The sequence below is a fragment of the Gallus gallus genome, chromosome 2 (genome assembly GCF_016699485.2).
Source record: "Gallus gallus isolate bGalGal1 chromosome 2, bGalGal1.mat.broiler.GRCg7b, whole genome shotgun sequence".
Taxonomy (NCBI): domain Eukaryota; kingdom Metazoa; phylum Chordata; class Aves; order Galliformes; family Phasianidae; genus Gallus; species Gallus gallus.
In genome coordinates, this window is record NC_052533.1 from 85,198,706 (window position 1) to 85,218,639 (window position 19,934).

The 19,934-nt window shown below is 42.0% G+C and overlaps 1 protein-coding gene across 19 annotated transcripts in view; it reads left to right on the forward strand.

Annotated features, from left to right (window-relative positions):
- LOC420965 (poly(rC) binding protein 2) overlaps nucleotides 1–19,934 on the forward strand; it is a 489,700-nt gene that overhangs the window by 450,082 nt on the left and 19,684 nt on the right. For 16 of the 19 annotated variants that reach the window (XM_025147773.3, XM_040695566.2, XM_046929052.1 and 13 more), the window contains 6 exons: nucleotides 2,538–2,669; nucleotides 6,604–6,732; nucleotides 8,529–8,672; nucleotides 12,285–12,341; nucleotides 12,851–12,926; nucleotides 14,768–14,820. In XM_025147773.3, the coding sequence (XP_025003541.1) occupies nucleotides 2,538–2,669; nucleotides 6,604–6,732; nucleotides 8,529–8,672; nucleotides 12,285–12,341; nucleotides 12,851–12,926; nucleotides 14,768–14,820 (591 nt within the window). The remainder of the gene's footprint in view (nucleotides 1–2,537; nucleotides 2,670–6,603; nucleotides 6,733–8,528; nucleotides 8,673–12,284; nucleotides 12,342–12,850; nucleotides 12,927–14,767; nucleotides 14,821–19,934) is intronic. The other 3 variants (XM_040695582.2, XM_046929093.1, XM_040695580.2) reach the window with 1 other exon arrangement.

Here is a 19,934-nt window from a genome sequence, read left to right on the forward strand (position 1 = left end):
AGAACTTGGTTTAAACTTTGTGTACCAAATTTTGGGATGGGAAAGAAGGGAGGAATCTGTGATTAATTTGTAGAGTCTGGGAGGAAGAATTGCTTCAAACACCTAGGAGTTTCCTTTTACGTTTGCCCAGGTATGGTCCTCAGATAGTAGCTGTGGCTCAGTTGCATGAAATGTGGTCCAGACTCAAAGTCAGGGTTGGAACTAGATGACCTATAAGGTCCCTTCCAACCTAAGCCATTTGATGATGTTTCTATGATGAAGCGCTGCTGTCAGTTTCTTTCAAGCAGTTATGTTAAAATACAGCAAGGCCTGTCTGCATTGAAAATATAAACGATGCAAGTTAAAATATGTGTATGTAACTAACATTTTATGCAACAACTAAAAGGGAGAAGGAAGATTTTCTTTTTGTATTCATTGTTGTACGTCCACACAACCAGTCTGCCCCAGAGTTTGTGCTCTGTGCAGCCCACTAACCAGCAGGTGTTACTTACCTCTAAAGGATGAAGTTGATCCCAAGTCTTAGTGTAGGCTATGTTTAAACAATCACATGAAAAATTGACTATTCCCATCCATGCCTGTGGAAGATTAATGTGTATTACTCCATTTTACACATAAATATTTGTTCAGCCCTTTTATGGTTGGAGAAAGCTCTTGTAACAGCTCTGACCGTGAATCACTTCCTTATCAGCGTGACTGATACCCATCGGGGCTCCTAGATGAGGAAGACAGGCAAAAAACCATGCAAGGTCCAACTCTTACATTTTTCAAAGCCCCAGGGAGATGGATGCAGTGCACAGAAAGTCAGAGGAAAAAGAAACAAATATTTCCAGTTCAAAGTGAAAATGTCTTGCGAGCATTTTTCCAGCCAGCACTACTTTGGCAACGTGCAGTTCTGGAGGGGATCTTTTTCCTCATTCATCTTTTTTGTGTTTTTAAGCTGATCTGATGCCTTTATGAGTATGTCATTGAGACTCCATGTTTAGGTTTGACTTCTTTTAAATGATGAGGAGAAAATAGAGTAGAGCGGCCTTCGGTGAACAAATGTTTGGAAGTGCTTTTGAGTGCACTGAGTGCAGTGAATGCTTCGAGGGCAGTTCAGTTATGATGTAGAAGTGGGAGACATTATCAGGGTCATGCTGGGTGGCTTTGAAGTGAGTTATTTACCTACGTCTGGATGATTATGTGCCACTACCTGACACTAACATGATCTAGTGAAGTGATATCTTCCAGCTGAAAAATTGGTATGACTTGCACTTTATTTCAGATACATGTGTGTTGCAGAACTCTGCTATCCTTCTCGCTTTATTTTGGATTGCAATCTCTCACTGACACTGGTACTAAACAAAATGTGAGTTAAGGGCTGCAGAGGAATGATTTGATTGCTGTCTTATGGCGTGCAGCCATGCCTCATTGTGTTCAAGATTTTTTTCATCTCTTTCAAGCTTAGCAAGGTCATACTGAGCAATTTCTTAGACAGCAGAACGTTACCATCCTAAACGGTACTGCAGAGGTACTGCAGCGAATGGTGCTGGTGTCCCCATGTGTTGTTTGGATAGCTTGTGAATTGCTTGCTTGCTTGCTTGATTGATTGATTTTGGTCCCTTCATTCAATGGGAAGGTCAGCTTTATCTTTTCCTTTGTGTTTGTTTGGGGCTTTTTTTTGTCTGGTGGCTTTATGAGTACGTCACTGAGACTCCATGTTTGGGTTTGATTCCTTTTAGATGATGAGAATGAAGAAACTGAAGGGATAGTTTTGCCCTGGCTGGAAGACTTTGAAGAAACAAAAGTATATTTAAAACAGCATAAACCTTGTGACAAGTAGTATATTAGAGAGCTCTTGAAAACAGGCAGTGTAGTTTGACTAGATAACAAAATACATGAATACATGTTAAAATACCTAAGTACAGATAACTGCTATTGTTTATATTCCAGTTATATAGCTGTGATGGAAAATATTTTAGAAAGTGTGCAATGCTATAAATATACAGATCTGCTACAAAAGAGAAATCAAACATTTGTGCAGCAGAATTTTGATCAAAATTATCTGCTTTTATTTGCTTCAGAATGGTCACAGATCTTTTTGTCATTTCCTCTTACAACCTTTTTTCTTTGTGGCAAATCTGAGAAACTATGTGAAAAGATATATAATAGAAATGTTCAACTCAAGATGGTGGAAAAGAAACAAAGTCAGGATCTGGGGGCCTGTGAACTCAAAAACCTGCTTGTTTTTTCCATCTGCTTCAGCTGGTCTAAAAGCAGGTGCCACAGTCACCTCCCAGTCTTGTCGCAGAGGCTGTCCCCTCTTCTCACAGCTCTGCCAGCAGGGAGCACAAGCCTTCCTCCTCTGCTTCTTGTGCAGTCGTGCTTACGGTGTGTAACCCACATTGCTGGTGGCTTTACCTGCAGCAGAGATGAGCCACGATTAGTTACAAACTGCCCAAGTCCTTATGAACTCTTCAGGCATTTACTCTGAGCCCTTTAGTATCCAAAAGGAATGACAAACCCTCATCTAATTCATATTGATGTTGCTATTACAGGACATAAATGCTTCAATGACAAACAGCACAGTGACAAGCAAGCCACCTGTAACACTGAGACTTGTCGTGCCAGCAAGTCAGTGCGGATCCCTTATAGGAAAAGGAGGCTCCAAAATCAAAGAAATCAGGGAGGTAAGTCTCGGGGTGTCTGCCAGGGTTTCTGGCTAGCTCAGTGAGAATTTTTTACTTGGAGGGTGGTGAGGTGCTGGCACAGCTGCCCAGAGGAGCTGTGGATGCCCCAGTCCTGCCCATGTCACAGGGTTGGGGCTGGGTGGGCTTTGGGGACCCTTCCAACCCAAACCATTCTGTGATTCTGTGAAAATTATTTTACTGAAATTATATGTCCAGCATTTGCTATGAATCATTGGTTCATGGCAGCTGTGGAAGGAGGGGGTGGTCATAAAGGGCAGCCAGGGCCTTACCCTGTTGATTGTCTAACGTGCTGAGTGAAAAGCCTCAGAAAGCCTTACTCTGCGGCAAGCCGATGACCAACACCACAGTGCCCTTGCACCTTCCTTGACACAGAGACAGTATGTGAAATAAAGAAACAGCTTTACAATGTATTCATTGCAACACTACTAGAGCAGCTCAAACACAGCTTGAATGAGGAAAATAAACAACTGAGAAAACAATCAAGCACATTTCAGCAAATCAACACCCTAGCAAATAAAAATGTCCTGTCAGGTTGCTTTTTCAGCATAGTCTCCCAGCCCGCAACACTGACGAGGCCAAGCCGGCGAGTTGTGGACATTTCCAGGCCTGTTCCAACATTTTCAGCCAGGGAAAGGCCCAGGTTGTGCTGGAGAGGCCAGGTCATGAGATCAAACTCTTGAGCTACTTTTTTTTTTAATTGATTTGTTTTTCTGTTTCTCCCTAATCTCACTGTTCCATGGGTGATCTGACCTCATCTATTCCCGTCTCATATTGATTTATTTTTAATTCAGACTTTATCTAAAGGCATTCATTCAATTGACTGTGCTAGCAGCCACATTTTTCTCTAATCAGAAAGTGCAAAAATGATCACACGGTGTCAGCTTGAATTGTTCCTACTGTGACTACAGCAACTTAGCACATGTCAAGCTGAGGATCTGATGTTTTTAATCAGTAAAACAAGAAAAGCAGGTGCATGCTAAATTTATATAAAGGGAATCTGAATAAATATTTCTGAAAATGGCTTTTTTTCTCTGGAAAAAAATGCTGGTGCTCCTTCTACGTTTGTATTCATTCTAACATAGAATAAAGTGCTGAATAGCAAGATGAAGTGCTGACTGGTCTTTTATTTGATTTTGTCAAAACAAAATCTTTTCACCAAATTTTACCAGGGAAACTTCCCTTTTTATCTAAAAATGTATCAAGACAGTATGTTTCATTGAACTTCCAAGTTTCATTTCAAACATGGAAAAAAATGGAAATGTTGGTAACAGGAGGTTTGATCAGATGTTGTAGAGGACTGGAAAATGTTTTGATCAAAATTAAATGTCTAAAATTTGCTCTGAAATGTTGCGTTACAGTAACCATGGAAGAGACCATAGAGGACAGTCCAAGGTCTTGTCCTGTTGACTTTCAGATACTTCCAGATTCTTTTATTTGCATTCGAATTGTTCAGTGAAGTTCTTTCTGAGGACACATCTTCACCTGTCAAGATTTGGCCTCTGCTGGAAGGCTTTTGCCTCTCCTCACATGTACTGAAATGCAGGCAGTGAACACTGCTTCCATCAGCTGGCAGAGCAGGCAAAGGCTGTTGCAGTTTTTGCAGCCACGCAAACAACATGTTGTTTCTCCGTATGCCTTTTGCTTTATAATGGGAGCGCATGGAAACATGCATGTGTTGTCTGCTGTAAACTCATGAAGGAATAATTCAGAGCTCTGCCATTTGAAATGGTCTTTCTATTTACTAAGACCTGCAAATAATTTTTTTCTTGGTATTTTGTTACTTTTTTTCATTACAGAGTCAGGGAGCTGTGCCTTTCATTAGTACTTATTTTCAACCCTGCTTTTGGGATGTGGGAGACAGCGTCACGTGATGACACAGGAATAAATAATTTCTGTGCAAATATTAGACATACAGAAAACAATGATATCTTTATTCACAAAGAAAAGCTTTGCATTAGACAGGATGCTATGCCAGTTTGTCAAAACACATCCTGGTTAAAAGTAAGGTGCTTGCTGTACTTCACAGGGGGGCCATTTCTGACTCATGCTCTGTGCAACCTCTTGCCGCCAGTGTGTGCAACATCTGGGGTCTGGGTGAGCCCCAAAACCACTGAGCCACAGGATGTGGTTTCCCTTCATCCTCTAGGTCACTTGGCAGTAGGACTCTACCTGGTTTCTCATTTGTGTTAAAATAGTACTGGGCAGAAGCACCAAGTGTGGTCTGTTGAGCACTTAGCTGCAGCTTTTATAGCTGTCACCCCTTTGTCTTTTGTTTCAAGTACTGGAAATCTCATCCAGAATGTCGAGTTAGTGCTTGTAGAACACAGGTTCTTAAAGGTGAAATTGGTCTGTGATTATTCTGGTGAGAACAGTTTCAGGAGCAGTTAGCTACTTCTCTGGTACAAGGAAATAAATGGATATTGTGTGGTCAAAGGGGTCTTTGTATAAGACAAATGTAGCATGGATATGCACTTCACATTTGCATAGTCAGAAGGGTAATGGGTAAGATATTATTTATTTTTTCATTGCTGACGTATGGCCAAAGTAAAAGAATAAACAAAACTAGCATTGGAAGCAAATACATAAATGACTGCAGTATTTTGCAGAGTATATTATGCAAGTCATACAGATACCCAGAACTGCATGTTAAACAATAACCACCATCAAACAACAACAACAAAAAAAGTGCACCTACCTCAAGATATGATCTAATTTCATCATCACACAACACACTGAATAGCAATTGCGTGAGGGATGGATGCTTTTTTGTGTTCATCCAGGTAGGGCTGCTGTACGAGAACAGCAAGGATTGCATGCATTTGCAAGACAAGGCTATAAAAAAAAAAAAGAAAAGCATGGCAGATTGATGAAATTATGGTGAAATTTCAAAGCCTGTTATAGAAAAAGGAATTGATATCTGTCTTTATATAGCAGTAGTGAACAGAAGATGCAGTCAGTAATTTAATCAGTCTCTGGAAGGAAGAATAGCATGTGTTGTGTATGACCACCACACACAGCCATCCTTGCTGGCTGACACAGGCTCAATAATTAAAAACTAACTATATATATGTATTGAGGGAGGTGATGCACTGGAACAGGTTGCCCAAGGAAGTTGTGGCTCTGGGCAGCCTGGTCTAGTGGTTGGAAACCCTGCACATAGCAGGAGGGTTGAAACTCGATGATCTTTGTGGTCCTTTTCAACCCAGGCCATTCTATGATTCTATGATTCTACGATCTAACTATATATATATATATATATATGTAGCATTTCAGTAACAACCAGGAGAACATTTTGTTTGTAATATGTGGAAGTGCAAATTCAATATGAAATGCATGTGGGCTTTTTTCTGTTGGTTGAAAGTCTTATGATTTTTGTGAAATAATGCCAAGGATTATTTTGGCCTCCTCTCCTCTCCTCTCCTCTCCTCTCCTCTCCTCTCCTCTCCTCTCCTCTCCTCTCCTCTCCTCTCCTCTCCTCTCCTCTCCTCTCCTCTCCTCTCCTCTCCTCTCCTCTCCTCTCCTCTCCTCTCCTCTCCTCTCCTCTCCTCTCCTCTCCTCTCCTCTCCTCTCCTCTCCTCTCCTCTCCTTCTTTCTTCTCTTTTCGTCAGCATTGTAATTATCTGTCTTTGAGGGGTTTCAAAGATTTGTCCTGAAATGCAGATGACAGATTACGTCTTTATCAGCTATTGAGCACTAGTCTTTCTATTATTGGAATTTTTGCAAACTGGGCTTGAACAGGCAAATCTGAGCTCTGCCAGACCCCAACTGCTGTGTTGGTGTGTGTGTATATGCATGCTCTCCCATGTATTTAGCAAGAAGAGATGCATGCCCTCCACCACACCCATCCCCAGCCATGAACAGCTGGCATTGCCTTCCCGACAGTGATGCTCTATATGGTTTGCTTCTGCTCAAGTCCACAGGAGCCCAGGTGCAAGTAGCAGGGGATATGCTGCCAAACTCAACGGAGCGTGCAGTCACTATATCAGGCACTCCCGATGCTATCATCCAGTGTGTGAAACAGATATGCGTGGTCATGCTGGAGGTAAGTGAACACTTGGGTTCTCGCCTCTCAAATGGGAAGTGTTCAAACATATTGTTGATTTTCAACTACCCAAGGGTTCCCTGAAGTGCTGTCCATCCATCCCAGGTCAGGCATTTCAGGGGGACCATGACAGAGCCTCAAATACCTGACTGGTGTCTGGGAACCTCTTGGAGCAGGCTTAGCAACCCGGTGCCAGGGCTGTCATGACAGTTAAGCAGCAAAGCATGGTCCTGCACAGAGCTGCCCATCTTTTGAGAAAAGCATTTTATTCTGATGCAGAATAGGACAAAAACATGTAGGTCTTGTTTCAAGTAGAGGCAATTCTGACTCATGTGATTTAAACATACCAGGACTCTTTCCTTCCTTGGGGTCAGATCACTGCATAAGGCTAGAAAGTTTCCTTGCAATGGCACCTTTTTAGCTCTGAAGCTTAATGATACAAAATTAATTTCTACACAAATTTGAGCTGTTTAATCTTCTGTTGAACATGTCTATATTTTCATGCAAGTACACATCTCAACTGATTAAGTTGAAGTTTGAAAAAAACATCAGCATATCAAAATGAAAAACCTGACATGGCAACCACAGCTTCTGACATGGAACGTACAACTTCTCCATGTTTATCACATTTTTTTGCTGGACTATTTTCTTTGTTGGGGGCTTTTGGTTTTATGGGCTTTTTTATCTTATGTGTAGTCAGGAGCTGTCTCATGACCTCTGATGTTCTACTTATTTTATATTCCTTAAAGATGGGAGAAGCAGTGAGACAGCACTGTGGCTACTAGCTGTTGATAAGAATGCACTGTATCTAAACAACATCCAGCCTTATGCAAAAAAGACATAAAACTGAAGAAATGCCCAATTTTTTACTTGGATAAAAAGTGACTCTTGCTTCAGTTTTTGCTGGACTACTGGGAGGAAAGAATTTATGTGTAAAAATAATGTAGAATATAATATTCAAAAACTAATGCTAGTTCATTAGACATGTAGTATATGATAGTAATTATTATCAGCTTTGAGCATGGTGTGTAGAAGTGGCATTCACGGAATAAATAGATATATTTAATTTAGAAAAAAAAACACTAATTGAAGTGAAATAGCAAAGTACATGGTATTAATTAATGGAAGTGTGTTGGTTGTTACCTTTCTTAGTTGTATTTAAAGCATTGAATCCAGGGCACAATTCTGCTGGGTGGCTGGTTAGCTCCCACTTTGTTTATGGGGAGAATGTTATCCTGGGTCAGGTATTCCCCTTCATATCCATGCCTTGGGGTGCAGGGAATGTGTTCCCTTTCTGTACATGATGAATGCTGTAGCTGGGAGGGATTTTCTCCACCCTTCCTGCTCATCTGAAAAAGAGGAAGGATCGAGCCAGTTGCTTGCCGTTGAGCAGCCAACTTAATTGGGTCAGTAAAACAAGAAATCTTGATGTGTAGCAGCATAGGAAAGATCAATAAGCAGGATGTGCTCAGGCTGGCCTCTTCCAAAACACTGACACATTTTGATATTGTTTCCTGAAATGCCTTAAAATGCTTAATGAAGCTTTATAGCTTCACCAGCTACGAGTGGTAGGGAAGCCACAAGCGCCAGCTGTCAGTTGGACAACTGAGGCCTTGGCTTTCCTACCTGTGGCTCAGACACCAGACTTCTGATTCTAGGGCTGTTGGTAAGGAGGGCAGGGCGGGCAGGGGCGGGGTCAGTGCACCCCTAGTGCCTAGGGTGGCCAAGGTAAAGAGTGGTTTTATGTGTGTTCTGCTTCATTCTGCATTTTGATGACCTTGTGTTTTTGTCTGCAGTCCCCACCCAAAGGTGCCACCATCCCCTACCGTCCCAAACCTGCCTCTGCACCTATCATTTTTGCAGGTGGCCAGGTAAGAGCAGACACCATTTTGGCTTCAGCTGGAAACCACACCGTCTTGGCCCAACCTCAGCCAGCGCCTGTTAGTTTTCAACTTTTACTCATTTTTTTGCCTGGTATAGTATTGGTGTGCTCTGTCTACTCTGTGTGCTTGCAGCTTGCAAGGAAGGAGAACACTGCATTGCAAACTTAAGGGGAAAACAATGAGAAGCCATTGAGTGAGGAGCATTTGATATACAGTGTGTTTCCTGCTGCTGTATAAGCCTGGGAAGTGGGTATTCTGTAGATGACTTCAGTAACTCCCATAACTTCCTTTGCCCTGTAGTTCCCTAGGACCAAATAGCAAGGGGTTTTGAGGCTACAGAAATTATATAAATGTAGGTGCAGACCTTCCCAGCCATTAGGACTCATTTTTAATGGAATCAGAGCTTTTCTGTATCTTTTATATATAGTGAAATTTTGACTATTTACCCTTCATCTTATGCTATATCAATCAGGGTTCTTACCTGCTTTTAAAAACCCATGTGCAGTGTAACCCTTCCTTGTTTTGTGATAATGTCCTGAAGTGAGTTTGCAACAAGCAGCTGAGATGTGACAGGAATTTGCTCTACCACCATGAACTGCAAGGGGAATGCACTTTTAGTAAATGAACCAACAACAAATGCAGCTGATACCTAACCTAAAAATACCACAGGAGGCTCACAAGGGGATCTGTAACCAGCAAGCTATGAAGAGTAGACAGGTGGTGCGGGATGCTGCAAGCTCTGCCCAAATCCTGGTCTCCTAAATCTAGGCTAAAGAAAGGCCACATCTCCCTTTTTGGGATTCATGTGTGTGAAGCCTCTGTGGCAGAAGGCATCCCATCCTAGCCTATTCTTTTATCCAGGATGAGAGCAAAGCCCCTTTTGAGTGGTTATCCGGTGGGAAGAGCCACTGGCATGCGTGATGGGACATCTGCAGCCCTAGAGACCATGTCTCATGCCAACAGGGAATACAGAAATCATTTGAGGAGCCAGACACCAAGTTCTTGATAGGGCAGGTGGCATAAGGTGCTGCTGGCATGGCATCCTGCCTCTCCCTCATCTGCCAGTGTGTCAGCAAGCTCCTAAACATATCAAGCATATAGCAACGAGCCATATCCTCCTAAAGGCCTTTGCAGTAAGCTATCTCTGTTTTTTTAATTCAGAGTTTTACTCTCTAGCCTGTAATGAGATATTGTGGCATATACCCAGATTTTCATAATCTGGATATAGTAGCTTTAAATTCCTGGTGTCCAAATTTGCCCCTCTAGGTTTTCTTCAAAATAAGAAATTGGCTTCCGTAGTGACCAAAGTTGAGTTGGAATTAAAAGTAAATTGCCAAAAATTGATCTGAGAGTTCAGAATAATTTATTCCAGAAGTATATTAAGTTTATACTGCAGTGCTTTCCTTTAAGAAATGCATGTGTACATTATGCAGCAGCCCTTGTTACCAGTGCTGTAATTGCCAATTGTAATTGCTTCGAAGATTGTATGTGATTACTCAAAAACATTGAAACTGTTTTCTAGGGTGCCCAAAACAGTTCGTATAAATAACTGAAAGTGTTCTATTTGAAGGCCTGGTAGTTCTTGCCTTCTTCAGTTTTACCTGTTAAAAAGGTGTTGTCGCTTTTCTGATGCGACCTTGTCGACGTGAGAAAGAGTGTCTGAGGCAGATGCGTTGTGTGTGCTTTGAATGTGGTCTTTGACTAACAAAACTTTTATAGAAAATGCTTGAGGTATGTTTGAGAGTCACTGTGGAAAGATGCTTTAATGGGTCTAAGTAACATCGTGGCTGTCTTTAAAGGTTTCAGGTTCTTTAATGCTTGCTTATCAAACAGCACTAAAAAAGTCTAATCTATGTTCTTAACAAGTTGGGGTTTTATTCTTGTAAGTCTGGCTTTAATTCTCTTGTGCTTCTTCAGTATTGCACTGCGTGACAGTAAGGAAGCTGAACTGTACTATTCTGCTCTGCCATTTACCAACATCCAGCCTAAGCAATGGTTTAAAAAAAATCTGCACTTCTGCCCGAAGGAAGCAAATAGCAGATTTCTGCCCCTTGTGCTGCGCTGCTGTTCAGACTGGTAGTCAGCAGTGACAGCTTTGCTTTATGCCTCTTAAATTGAGGAAGATATGTAGGCCAGGTCATTCTTGCTCTTACCGTAGTCAGTACATCAGTTGGGAAGTTGTCCAAGCTTTGACGGAAGCAGAACCATAGCTCCTGTCCTTGCTAAGCATTACCATACAGATGCCTCAGTAGCTGCTACTAGGCTTGTACTTCTCATGCGTCTGCTGTGGAAAGGGCAGAGTTAATAAACAGAGCTTTGAGTGTTACCTACTCCTGTTATATCCATAGTTCTGTTTTCTTCTTCGTGCGTATACATGGAAGTATGAGCAAGAACAGCGATGAGGAAGAGGGTGCTTTTAGGTTTGTTGGCAAGTTTTATCACAGTAGTTCACTGCTGGCTTGGAAACCACATCTTGGGATGCACCCTTGTGAAAAGATGATGTCCTCTCAGCTAGATTTGAAGGAAACCCAAGATCAAATTATACACTTCTGGTCCACCAGAGAGGGCAAGAGACCAAAGCATGGTTTCCAAACCCACTGCTCATGGACGTAGGTCCCTGCCCAGTGCCATATCCATTGAATATCTGAAAGGCCACTCGTGTGCTTGGCTATAGTCAAAGCCTTCCACTCAGCAGAGCAGTCATTTCCTTAAGGTTATCCTCATTTGGTAAAACACTTAAACACACACTTGGCTTGCATAAGACCCGCTGATGACAGTTAGAGACTATTTTAGTAGATGGGGATCTTTTCATTTATAAACTGTTTCTAGTGGCCATCCCCATAGATTCATGCAAGTATGTATGTAAGTGAATGTGCTGTTGAGCCTAGTTGTTCACTCTGGCTGAAAACTGCTCATGTGCATAATATTTGCCAGATTGCAGCCTTGTTTTATAACTAATTTCAAAATTAAATGAAATGTTTATTCTCCAGAAGGGAAATTCTGCTGCAGAAATGTGCATTAAGCAGTTGGAGCATAAAGGGTTTTAATATCTGAACATCATTAAATGAATTGTTTTATCATTTGCAGAGGATTCATTGCTTTCTAAGAGGCCTTTTGTCAAATTAGCATTTTGCAAACTAAGCTAATCAGCTCTGTTCCTGTTTATAATTCTCCCACTACAAATATTTATACATTATAATTTGTCCTTTTGCCTCCCTGCCTGTCTAAGCATAAGCACATTAAAATTTTTCTGACATGCCTCTCCTTTCAGAAAAGCTCTATAGGATAAAATAGTAGAAAATTATAATCTCCTTATAGCTGTTTCCGTGTAGGCCATTGCACAGGGCTGAGCAGAGCCAGCAGGGGGGATGCGGGGCTGTGTCGTGTGCCATGAGGGATCACATCCGCTGGCACTGTGTTGGTGGGCCAAGCAAGCCACCTCCTGCACCAGGGTGGCCACAGAGTAGGCTGTAGTTCTTGGCATCACCCCATACATCCTGTGAACAACTTTTTGCACTGTGCCAGGAATTATCAAGCAGCACAAGAAAATTAAGCTTTACTCGGTGTAGAGGGTGATGTGGGTGGCATTCACACGGGGGCCAGCAGGAGGCTGCCCGGTGCTTGTCCCACCCAGCTGACCTGTGTCTTCCCTGTGCTTCTCGTTTCCAGGCGTTTACAATTCAGGGGCAGTATGCCATCCCTCATCCAGACGTGAGTCCAGCACATGTAAATTACTCCCTTTTTCTTCCTCACCCTTTTGTTTGTTCCGGGCAATATTTACTTTCTACTGCTAGCAATGGAGTTAACATGGCCTAAGGACACATGTCACTAATGACATACATCATAGCCATACATTATAGTTCAGCCACATCTCTTATCTTGTGTAATAATTACTAGAAAGTACAATGGCCCAGGAACAAATTACAGTTATCTCAGTCTTCTTTGCATGTGATAAATCTGAATTGTTTTAGTATGTAATTCTACAGTAATTAGTTAATATTAACAATAGCTGCTACATGCAATAACAGTAGAGATGTCATTTATAACCAATTCGGGGTTTTTGGTTTTTGTTTTTTTTTTCCTCTACCGTAGATCAGAATGAATAATTAAACTTCTTCTTTTTTTTTTTTAATATAATTTTAATTAATCCAATTTTAGAACATGTAAGATGGTTTCTCTGCTCTGAAATAATTCCATTTGATTGGTTAGTTCTAATTTCCCATCCTGCCCTGCAGTTGACCAAGCTTCACCAGTTGGCTATGCAGCATCCCCCCTTTACTCCCCTTGGGCAGACCACCCCTGGTTTCCCTGGTACGTACCCATGACCTCCTGGGGATGTCCTTCTTCTTAACAGCTTTGTTTCCCGTGGTCATTACATCATTTTAATAATAAATGCGGTCAATGACCAATCATCCTTCTGTTCTGACACATTAACTTTTGTTCTTCCCTCCCTTTCCTCTATTATGGTTCCTTTCATCACTACTAGGATATGCTTTGTTTGTTATGTTTATTTAATCGAACCCACTCCGTTTGTGCCACTGGCTAAAAATCCTGAGTTATTTCAGTCCTTGTAAAAAGTTATTGTGGACCATGCAGTATCTATCAGTTGGTACTGAGTGAAGCACCTGGACATATGTCCTGCCAAATATCCAGTTTGTTAGCATCTTTTGTAAAGCAGCAAACACAAGAAAACAGTATGTAATGGCAGTATAGAAATTTAGATTAAAGAAATTACTGCATGCTAAAACTGGAGCTCCTCGTAGTGCCAGATGTCTTAAGACCATCACTAATCGTCACTGCTGGGACAAGTGCCTCGCGTCCTACTAGAGCAGATGACTGCTTACAAACTGCAGTGGAAATTCACTTAAGAAATGTGAAATTCAGCCTATGTTGATTAAAGTACATGAGCTGATACTGAATTATTTATTCAAGGGAAAGAACTCATGTCAAGAGAGAAGTCAAGTCAATTAACTATACAATAAATCATTTTTACTATACTTCACTAGATAGGAGCTTGGCATCGAAAATTTCACAAAGTAAACTGGTAGATGCTTGGTATGGCAAATAACATTTTATCACATACATCAAATTTTGTGAGCAACTTGATTCTGTTATAGTCAACATCAATTAAGTATACACAGTTCTTCGTAGAACGTAAGCTTAAGTAAACTGTAGATGAGTTGCTGTTTTGTAATCAATTCCTTTTCCACAATTTCTAGTTGGAAATGAGTATTTTGGCATGTCTTCACAGATGATAGTGAACAAAACAAGACAACCACCCAAGTAAATAAATAAATAAATAAATGAGAAGGGGAGAGAAATGACATCCAAAATACATTTATGTTTTTTCATGGTGTATCTGATAAAATATCTGCAAGTAACACTGAATGGCCTTTCCCAGCTTTCTCTGTTCCTCATTCTTGTCATTAACTTGCTGCTCCTTAATCTTTTCCTGGTTGTATTCATGAGATATATGTTCCTATACTGTTACCGTGTGTTAGAGCAGTAATTCCATTTCTCCTGAATATTTTCCTTTTGTCCACCCAATTTAAAAACAAATGTATGCAGCTTACATCATCTGGTACTTTTCCCATCAAAAATGACCCTTCCCAACATTCTTCAGCAACTAATCCCACATTAATTTCCAAATTCTTCTAGGTTAATTTTCTCATCGTTTTATTTTATTTTATTTTATTTTTTAATTTTCATGACTATGTATTTGGTTCAACTACTTTTTCTGTTTGAGTTCAACACTGATTTTCTGTATTCTACAACACCGGGTAGAGAGGTCAAATTTCAGCTACCTGTTAATTTCTGAATTGATGTATTTATGATGAGCTTCAGAAATGATTTGTAGGTGAAACCCTCCATTTTCTAAAGGATTTGTATGACTCTGTGGAATCATGTGACATTTGTTGTTTTGGTGGGTTAAAGGTTAATTAAAATAAGACTGTTTTAAAGCAAGTCCAACCCTCTTGAGTTTTGCATCTTCTTCTTTCATTTCTGTTTCGCTAGCACTTCTCTACTTTTCTTTGCTCCTCTGTTTTTTTCTTTGGTACGTTTCCTCCTCTATAATACCGCTTGTTGGCTTGTTTTGTCTTACCCTTTTTGCAAACAACCGGCATAACATTTTCCATCTGTTCCCCACATAGGACTGGATGCCACTTCTCCAACCAGTTCCCATGAACTTACTATTCCCAACGATGTAAGTGGACCCATAGTCAGTACCACTTTCTCTTCTTGCTCTCCTCTGCCAGCAGGGGGAATTCTGTCATCTTGGGTGATTTGCGAACACTAGTCCTCAGAAGTAACCTGGGGTTTGGTTTTGAGGGAAGGAGGGTGCCGTGGATTACTGACATGCTGACGGCAGTAGTGAAGGTGGCCCTCCCATCTCGTGTCACACCTCCAGTGCTGTTGGCTTAGTTGCACAGTGGTGTCCACACCGTGGTGTTTCGCCCATTACCTCAAAACCTGGTTGTCTGCTGGTTTTAGTGAAAAGCAGACATGGTTTGAGACACATACCATGTCGTGCATGACCCTAGAAAGGAGGCTGGAGGGTGTTGGAAATTGCACAGTCCCTATCTGCTGTAGGTTGGCTGAAGACCACCACACCACGATGGTGGAATGGAGCTGGCCTGCACCAGAGACTGTGCTTACCCCCAGAGTATTTCCCCTGCAAAAAGTTATGTAAAGGTGCAAACCAGACATGGGTTATGTAGAGGTACAGTACAAGCATTTATCTGAAAACAAGGGCTCCAGAAGCTGTCTGTGATGGACAGACCCAGTCTCCTGGGCAGTACAGAGCTAATCCTCATGTAGCTGCTCTAGCTGCCCAGCTGATGCTCTGTGCATCATGCATTATGCATCATGCCTTCAAGTTTTATTCTCTTTCATTAGCAACAGGGATTTTTTTTCAGTTTGCATTACAAATGAGTCACCTGGAAAATGGACAGTTTCCCCTCCAGTGAAAAAAGCTTTCAAGTACGAGTGGGAACACAAATAGCAATTATATTATTCAAGAGAGACTTACAATATTGTATAAGCCCTATTAAACTCAGTGGCAATGATTTACAGTAAGAAAAAAAAGATACAGAACAACAAAGAAGAAGCAAAGGTAAATCTTTATTTTACGGCACAGTGATTTTGTAAGCTTTATGTGACTTAAAGGCTGTCCTGCTGATCTGTCAGTACTTTATAACCCAATTTACTGTACGTTGAGGATTTTATGAGAGCATGGTACTTATCCTTACAAAGCAAGTTTTTGTAATCTGACTTTCAGGCAATTTTTGTTCTTGCTCCTGGTGATGTGAAGCTGAGGTTACTCTTCTGACTTCACTTCTTCAGGGTTCCTACCAGACAGAGAGGGAGACAGCCAGCCTCGTGTGCTGTAGTGCACTTGAAAAGGAAAAAAATTATCTGTTTCTGATAAGGAGCTATGAAATGCTATGGCTCAGCACTGTCTTCTCAGAAGCAAATATACACATCCATGTGTTGTTTCTAATAGAAGATTTGTTGAGGTTCACCGTGCGTGCCTTGTTGTTGTTGCTAAAGGAGGAAAACCAAGGCCAAGGTGGGGTTGTGCTTATAAACAGCCTGCAGACAGTGAAAGGAAATTATTGCATCGGTTCACGTGGGAAAGGCAGCAGCAGTTGTGCAGGAAACCATGCGCTGGTAATTTGACTTCACTTTCCCATCCAACACCTCCTAGTCCTGTTTTGGTGAGAAACCTCCCTCATTGTATGTGTGCAGGCCTGCAGAAGTCCAGCACAGGTGAGAACGGCATGAGGCTTGCAAATACCCACTTGTTGTACAGTTGCCACTGCACCTACACGTATGTTACACCTATTTTTTTAAAACAAGTTAATGATAAATGCCAAATGCCAGCCAAAGCCCTGGTATGAATCTGGTGGAGGAAAATCAAGTGTAAAGAGAATGAGGAGCTCAGACTCAAGGTGTGTTCTGTACAAGCCTCTGTGTGAGGTAGTGTTACAGTGGCTGTCCTTTAGGGAACAGGAGGGATGGCGTCACTGCTGGGCACAGATATCAGATTTCACAACATTGTGTAATCCAATCCCCAAAATGGCCATTGAAAGTAAATGAATTAACCAATAATAATAATATAAAATCCACCTCATTAAAAATTATGTGTAATTCCCATATATATATGTGGGAGACAGGCAGAAGCAAGTAGCAGGAAAGCTTCACCCTTGGAAAATACAAACATTAAAAAAAAACAGTAAATCTGGTCAGTACTCCATATAAACAGATGTGCAAATCCATCCAAGCTGGATAAAGCATCCCAAAGAACTGTTTCTATCACCAATGGAGTCAGAAGTCCTTCCCTGCAGGAGTCTGAGAGGGACCAAACATGCAAAGTGCTCTTGGAGAAGCCTCCAGGGATACATAGCCTCCAGGGAGGCCCCATTGTGCCTTCTCTTCCTCCTCCTCGTCTTCTGACGGTCTCTGGGACACCAAGTTCTCATCTCCACAGATCTCAGTTCACCTCCTGCAGTAGGATTGGTGCCAGCCCTAAAGAAGACACAAAGGCAGCATCTGACCCTGCTGTGACATGCAGCCCCAAATCAGGAAATGCTTCTTCCAGAAAAGCCCTGAGGACTTTGGATGTTCACTTAAATCCATCCCTGACTCAGAAGTTTTCCCTTTGTGTGGAAGGATTTAAAAGCAACAGCTGGGGGAAGATATAATAGTCTGCACAAGATACTCTGAAGAAGGTCCAGCGGTGCTATGAGTAAAAGCCCTTCCACCAAAGCTGAGGGACCTGGCAGATGCCAAGTAGTAGCAGCTGCTTCTTTGACCCTTTTTACCAGTGCTTGACTCATAATAAGAAAGAAAAGATACCAGAATTAAACTTATAGGTGCGAGCTCAACACTTCTCCTGTGACAGACCTACAACACTGGACTTTCATAATAAAAAAAGCCAAGAACTTGAAGTCTGAGTTCTCCCTGTGTAGTGTGGCAGCGTGATGAATGTGGAGGATCAAGCCAGTAGGAAAAACTCAGTAGCAATCTGTGTTGTTAGGCCCCGTCAGTGAGCTTAGCATTTTGGCAGGCAGAAGGCATATGCTTAGTGTATTTATTTAGCATCATGGGAAGATAATTCGGGAGAGGCCTACATCTCTGCTGACATGGCAAGTCATGGGAAACTCCACCAATACCAAGAGGCCAGAGAGGGGAAACTGGAGTAGACATCCCTCCAGTTCCTTCCTGTAAGAGTCCAGACTCTGGAATTGCTTCTGTTGCTGCCGGCACCAGCAGAATTTTACTGAAGTACAGAATAACACCAAAAAAAGTCAAATGGCAGAATCTATGTTTTAGGATTTTTTTTTTCTTGGCAGGCATGAGAAGAAATGAAGTATCCTGAGGTAGGTGAAGGTGGAGTAGAGAGATGGTGGTGGAGCAGAAGGAAAGGGAACAATAATTCTCTGATGTTTGCAGTACAAGAATGGGAGAATATCAACAGGAATTTTGATTTTTAAGGGCAAATGATGATACTGACAGGCAACAAATGCACAAATGCTGCAGAGCAGAAACAGGTTCAGTGAGGACTTGTCAGGCACATGGAGTATTGAACATGAAGTCAGAGATGCCATCTGCTGTTCAGGTGATGCATAAGCCATATGCGGAATGAGAATTTAGGATACTGATGAAAGCTTTGCGTTATTCCTCATGCTGGTTTTAGGCTTCTTCCGCAAGCATGTGCAAGCTGCTGGGCTGGGTGTTCGTCTGCTCTTAGCCCTTCTGCTTCGTCCTTGAGGGAGTTAAAATCTGCACAGCTAAACACATATGCACACGTATTCTCCAAGCACCCTGACCTGCTGTAGGTGTCCCTGTTCAGTGCAGGGGAGTTGGACTAAGTGGCCTTTAAAGGCCCCTTCCAACTCTTAACAGTTCTGTGATCTGATGATTGTATGTACATAAAAGTTTTGTGTATATATATGCGTGTGTATGTTTCTAAGATGAATGTGCATATTATGTACCTTAAGCATATACATAAATTTATGATAGAATACTCAGTAAGCTTTGTATAGCCCCTAGGAAGCTCAGCTGCTCTCTCAAATGGGCCAGCTTTATCACAATCACTTGCTATGTTGAGCAAGCAGGTGAGCATCAAAAATAATGTAGCGCCAAAAGTTCTGAAGGACTTTACATGTTTACCAACCTCCATGTTCTCCAACTCTTGTCTCCTAAGCTTGAAAGTGCAATGAATACACATCTGTGAAATGCAGCATTACGTGCAAAGCCCAGGACGGGCGGCTTTTGTGGTGAGGGGCGTTTTGGGGACTGAGTAACACAGAGCCTGCTGTACTGCGATAAATGGGCAGCTACGGAATGGGTTGGGCAGCTGAAGGCAGGAGAGAGGTCAGTCTTGGAAAGAAAGATACACGTTTGGATGCGATTTGTTGTGGCTTTGCCTCCAAACAAGATAGCGTACGTGCTACTATGTAGAACAGAATCAAAGAATCACAGCATCATTTGAGTTGGTACGGACCCTTAAAGGTCATCTGGTACAACTCCCCTGCAATGAACAGGGACATTTACAGCAGATCAGGGTGCTCAGTGGTGTGTCCACTGCCTGGTAGGTCAAAGCTTCTTACAGAAGCCATCAGCTCTTGAATATTTCAGATGCTGCATAAATGTGAGCCAATAAAACAAGGATGCCAGAAGCATTAGTGTGGCCAGGGGATAAATGTGTTCTGTGTACTACCGGCAGTCAGGTGGCCACTGGTCATAACTTGTAGAGCATGTTCAAGCAGCTCATTATCACAGAATCAAAGGATGATTTGGGGGAGCTTCAGACTGGACCTATGATCACACACTGTTCTTCTTGCCAAGTATAGTTTTAAAGCAGTCTTCAGCAAAGCCTTTAGCAGGCTTCCAGAATCAGCTAAGCACAACACACACAGACATGTTGGTGTCTGCATCACAGACAGTTGCCATAATCAGTATATGAATTAACAGTGCTCCTCCAGACAACTGCATCATTGTTATCCTGGGCCTGTCTGGGCTGAGCCCTTCATATCTAACCTGAAGTCATCTGCAAACCTACAGATTCTTTCTCCAGACACACCTGCATTGAAAGTGCTGCCCAAGGACCTGTAGCACATACAGGTGGCAGCCCCTGTGTGACCCAGAGGTGCCTTCCCTGAGCTGGTGACTGCAGTATGCTCACTGCACACCTGAAGAGCCAGCAGTCCTACACATTCCTCTGTCCTGAACGCTGCAAGTAATGACAACACCACATGACAACTGGACTTCTTGAAATCCTTCTAAATACATTTTTTACACCTTTATATGTAT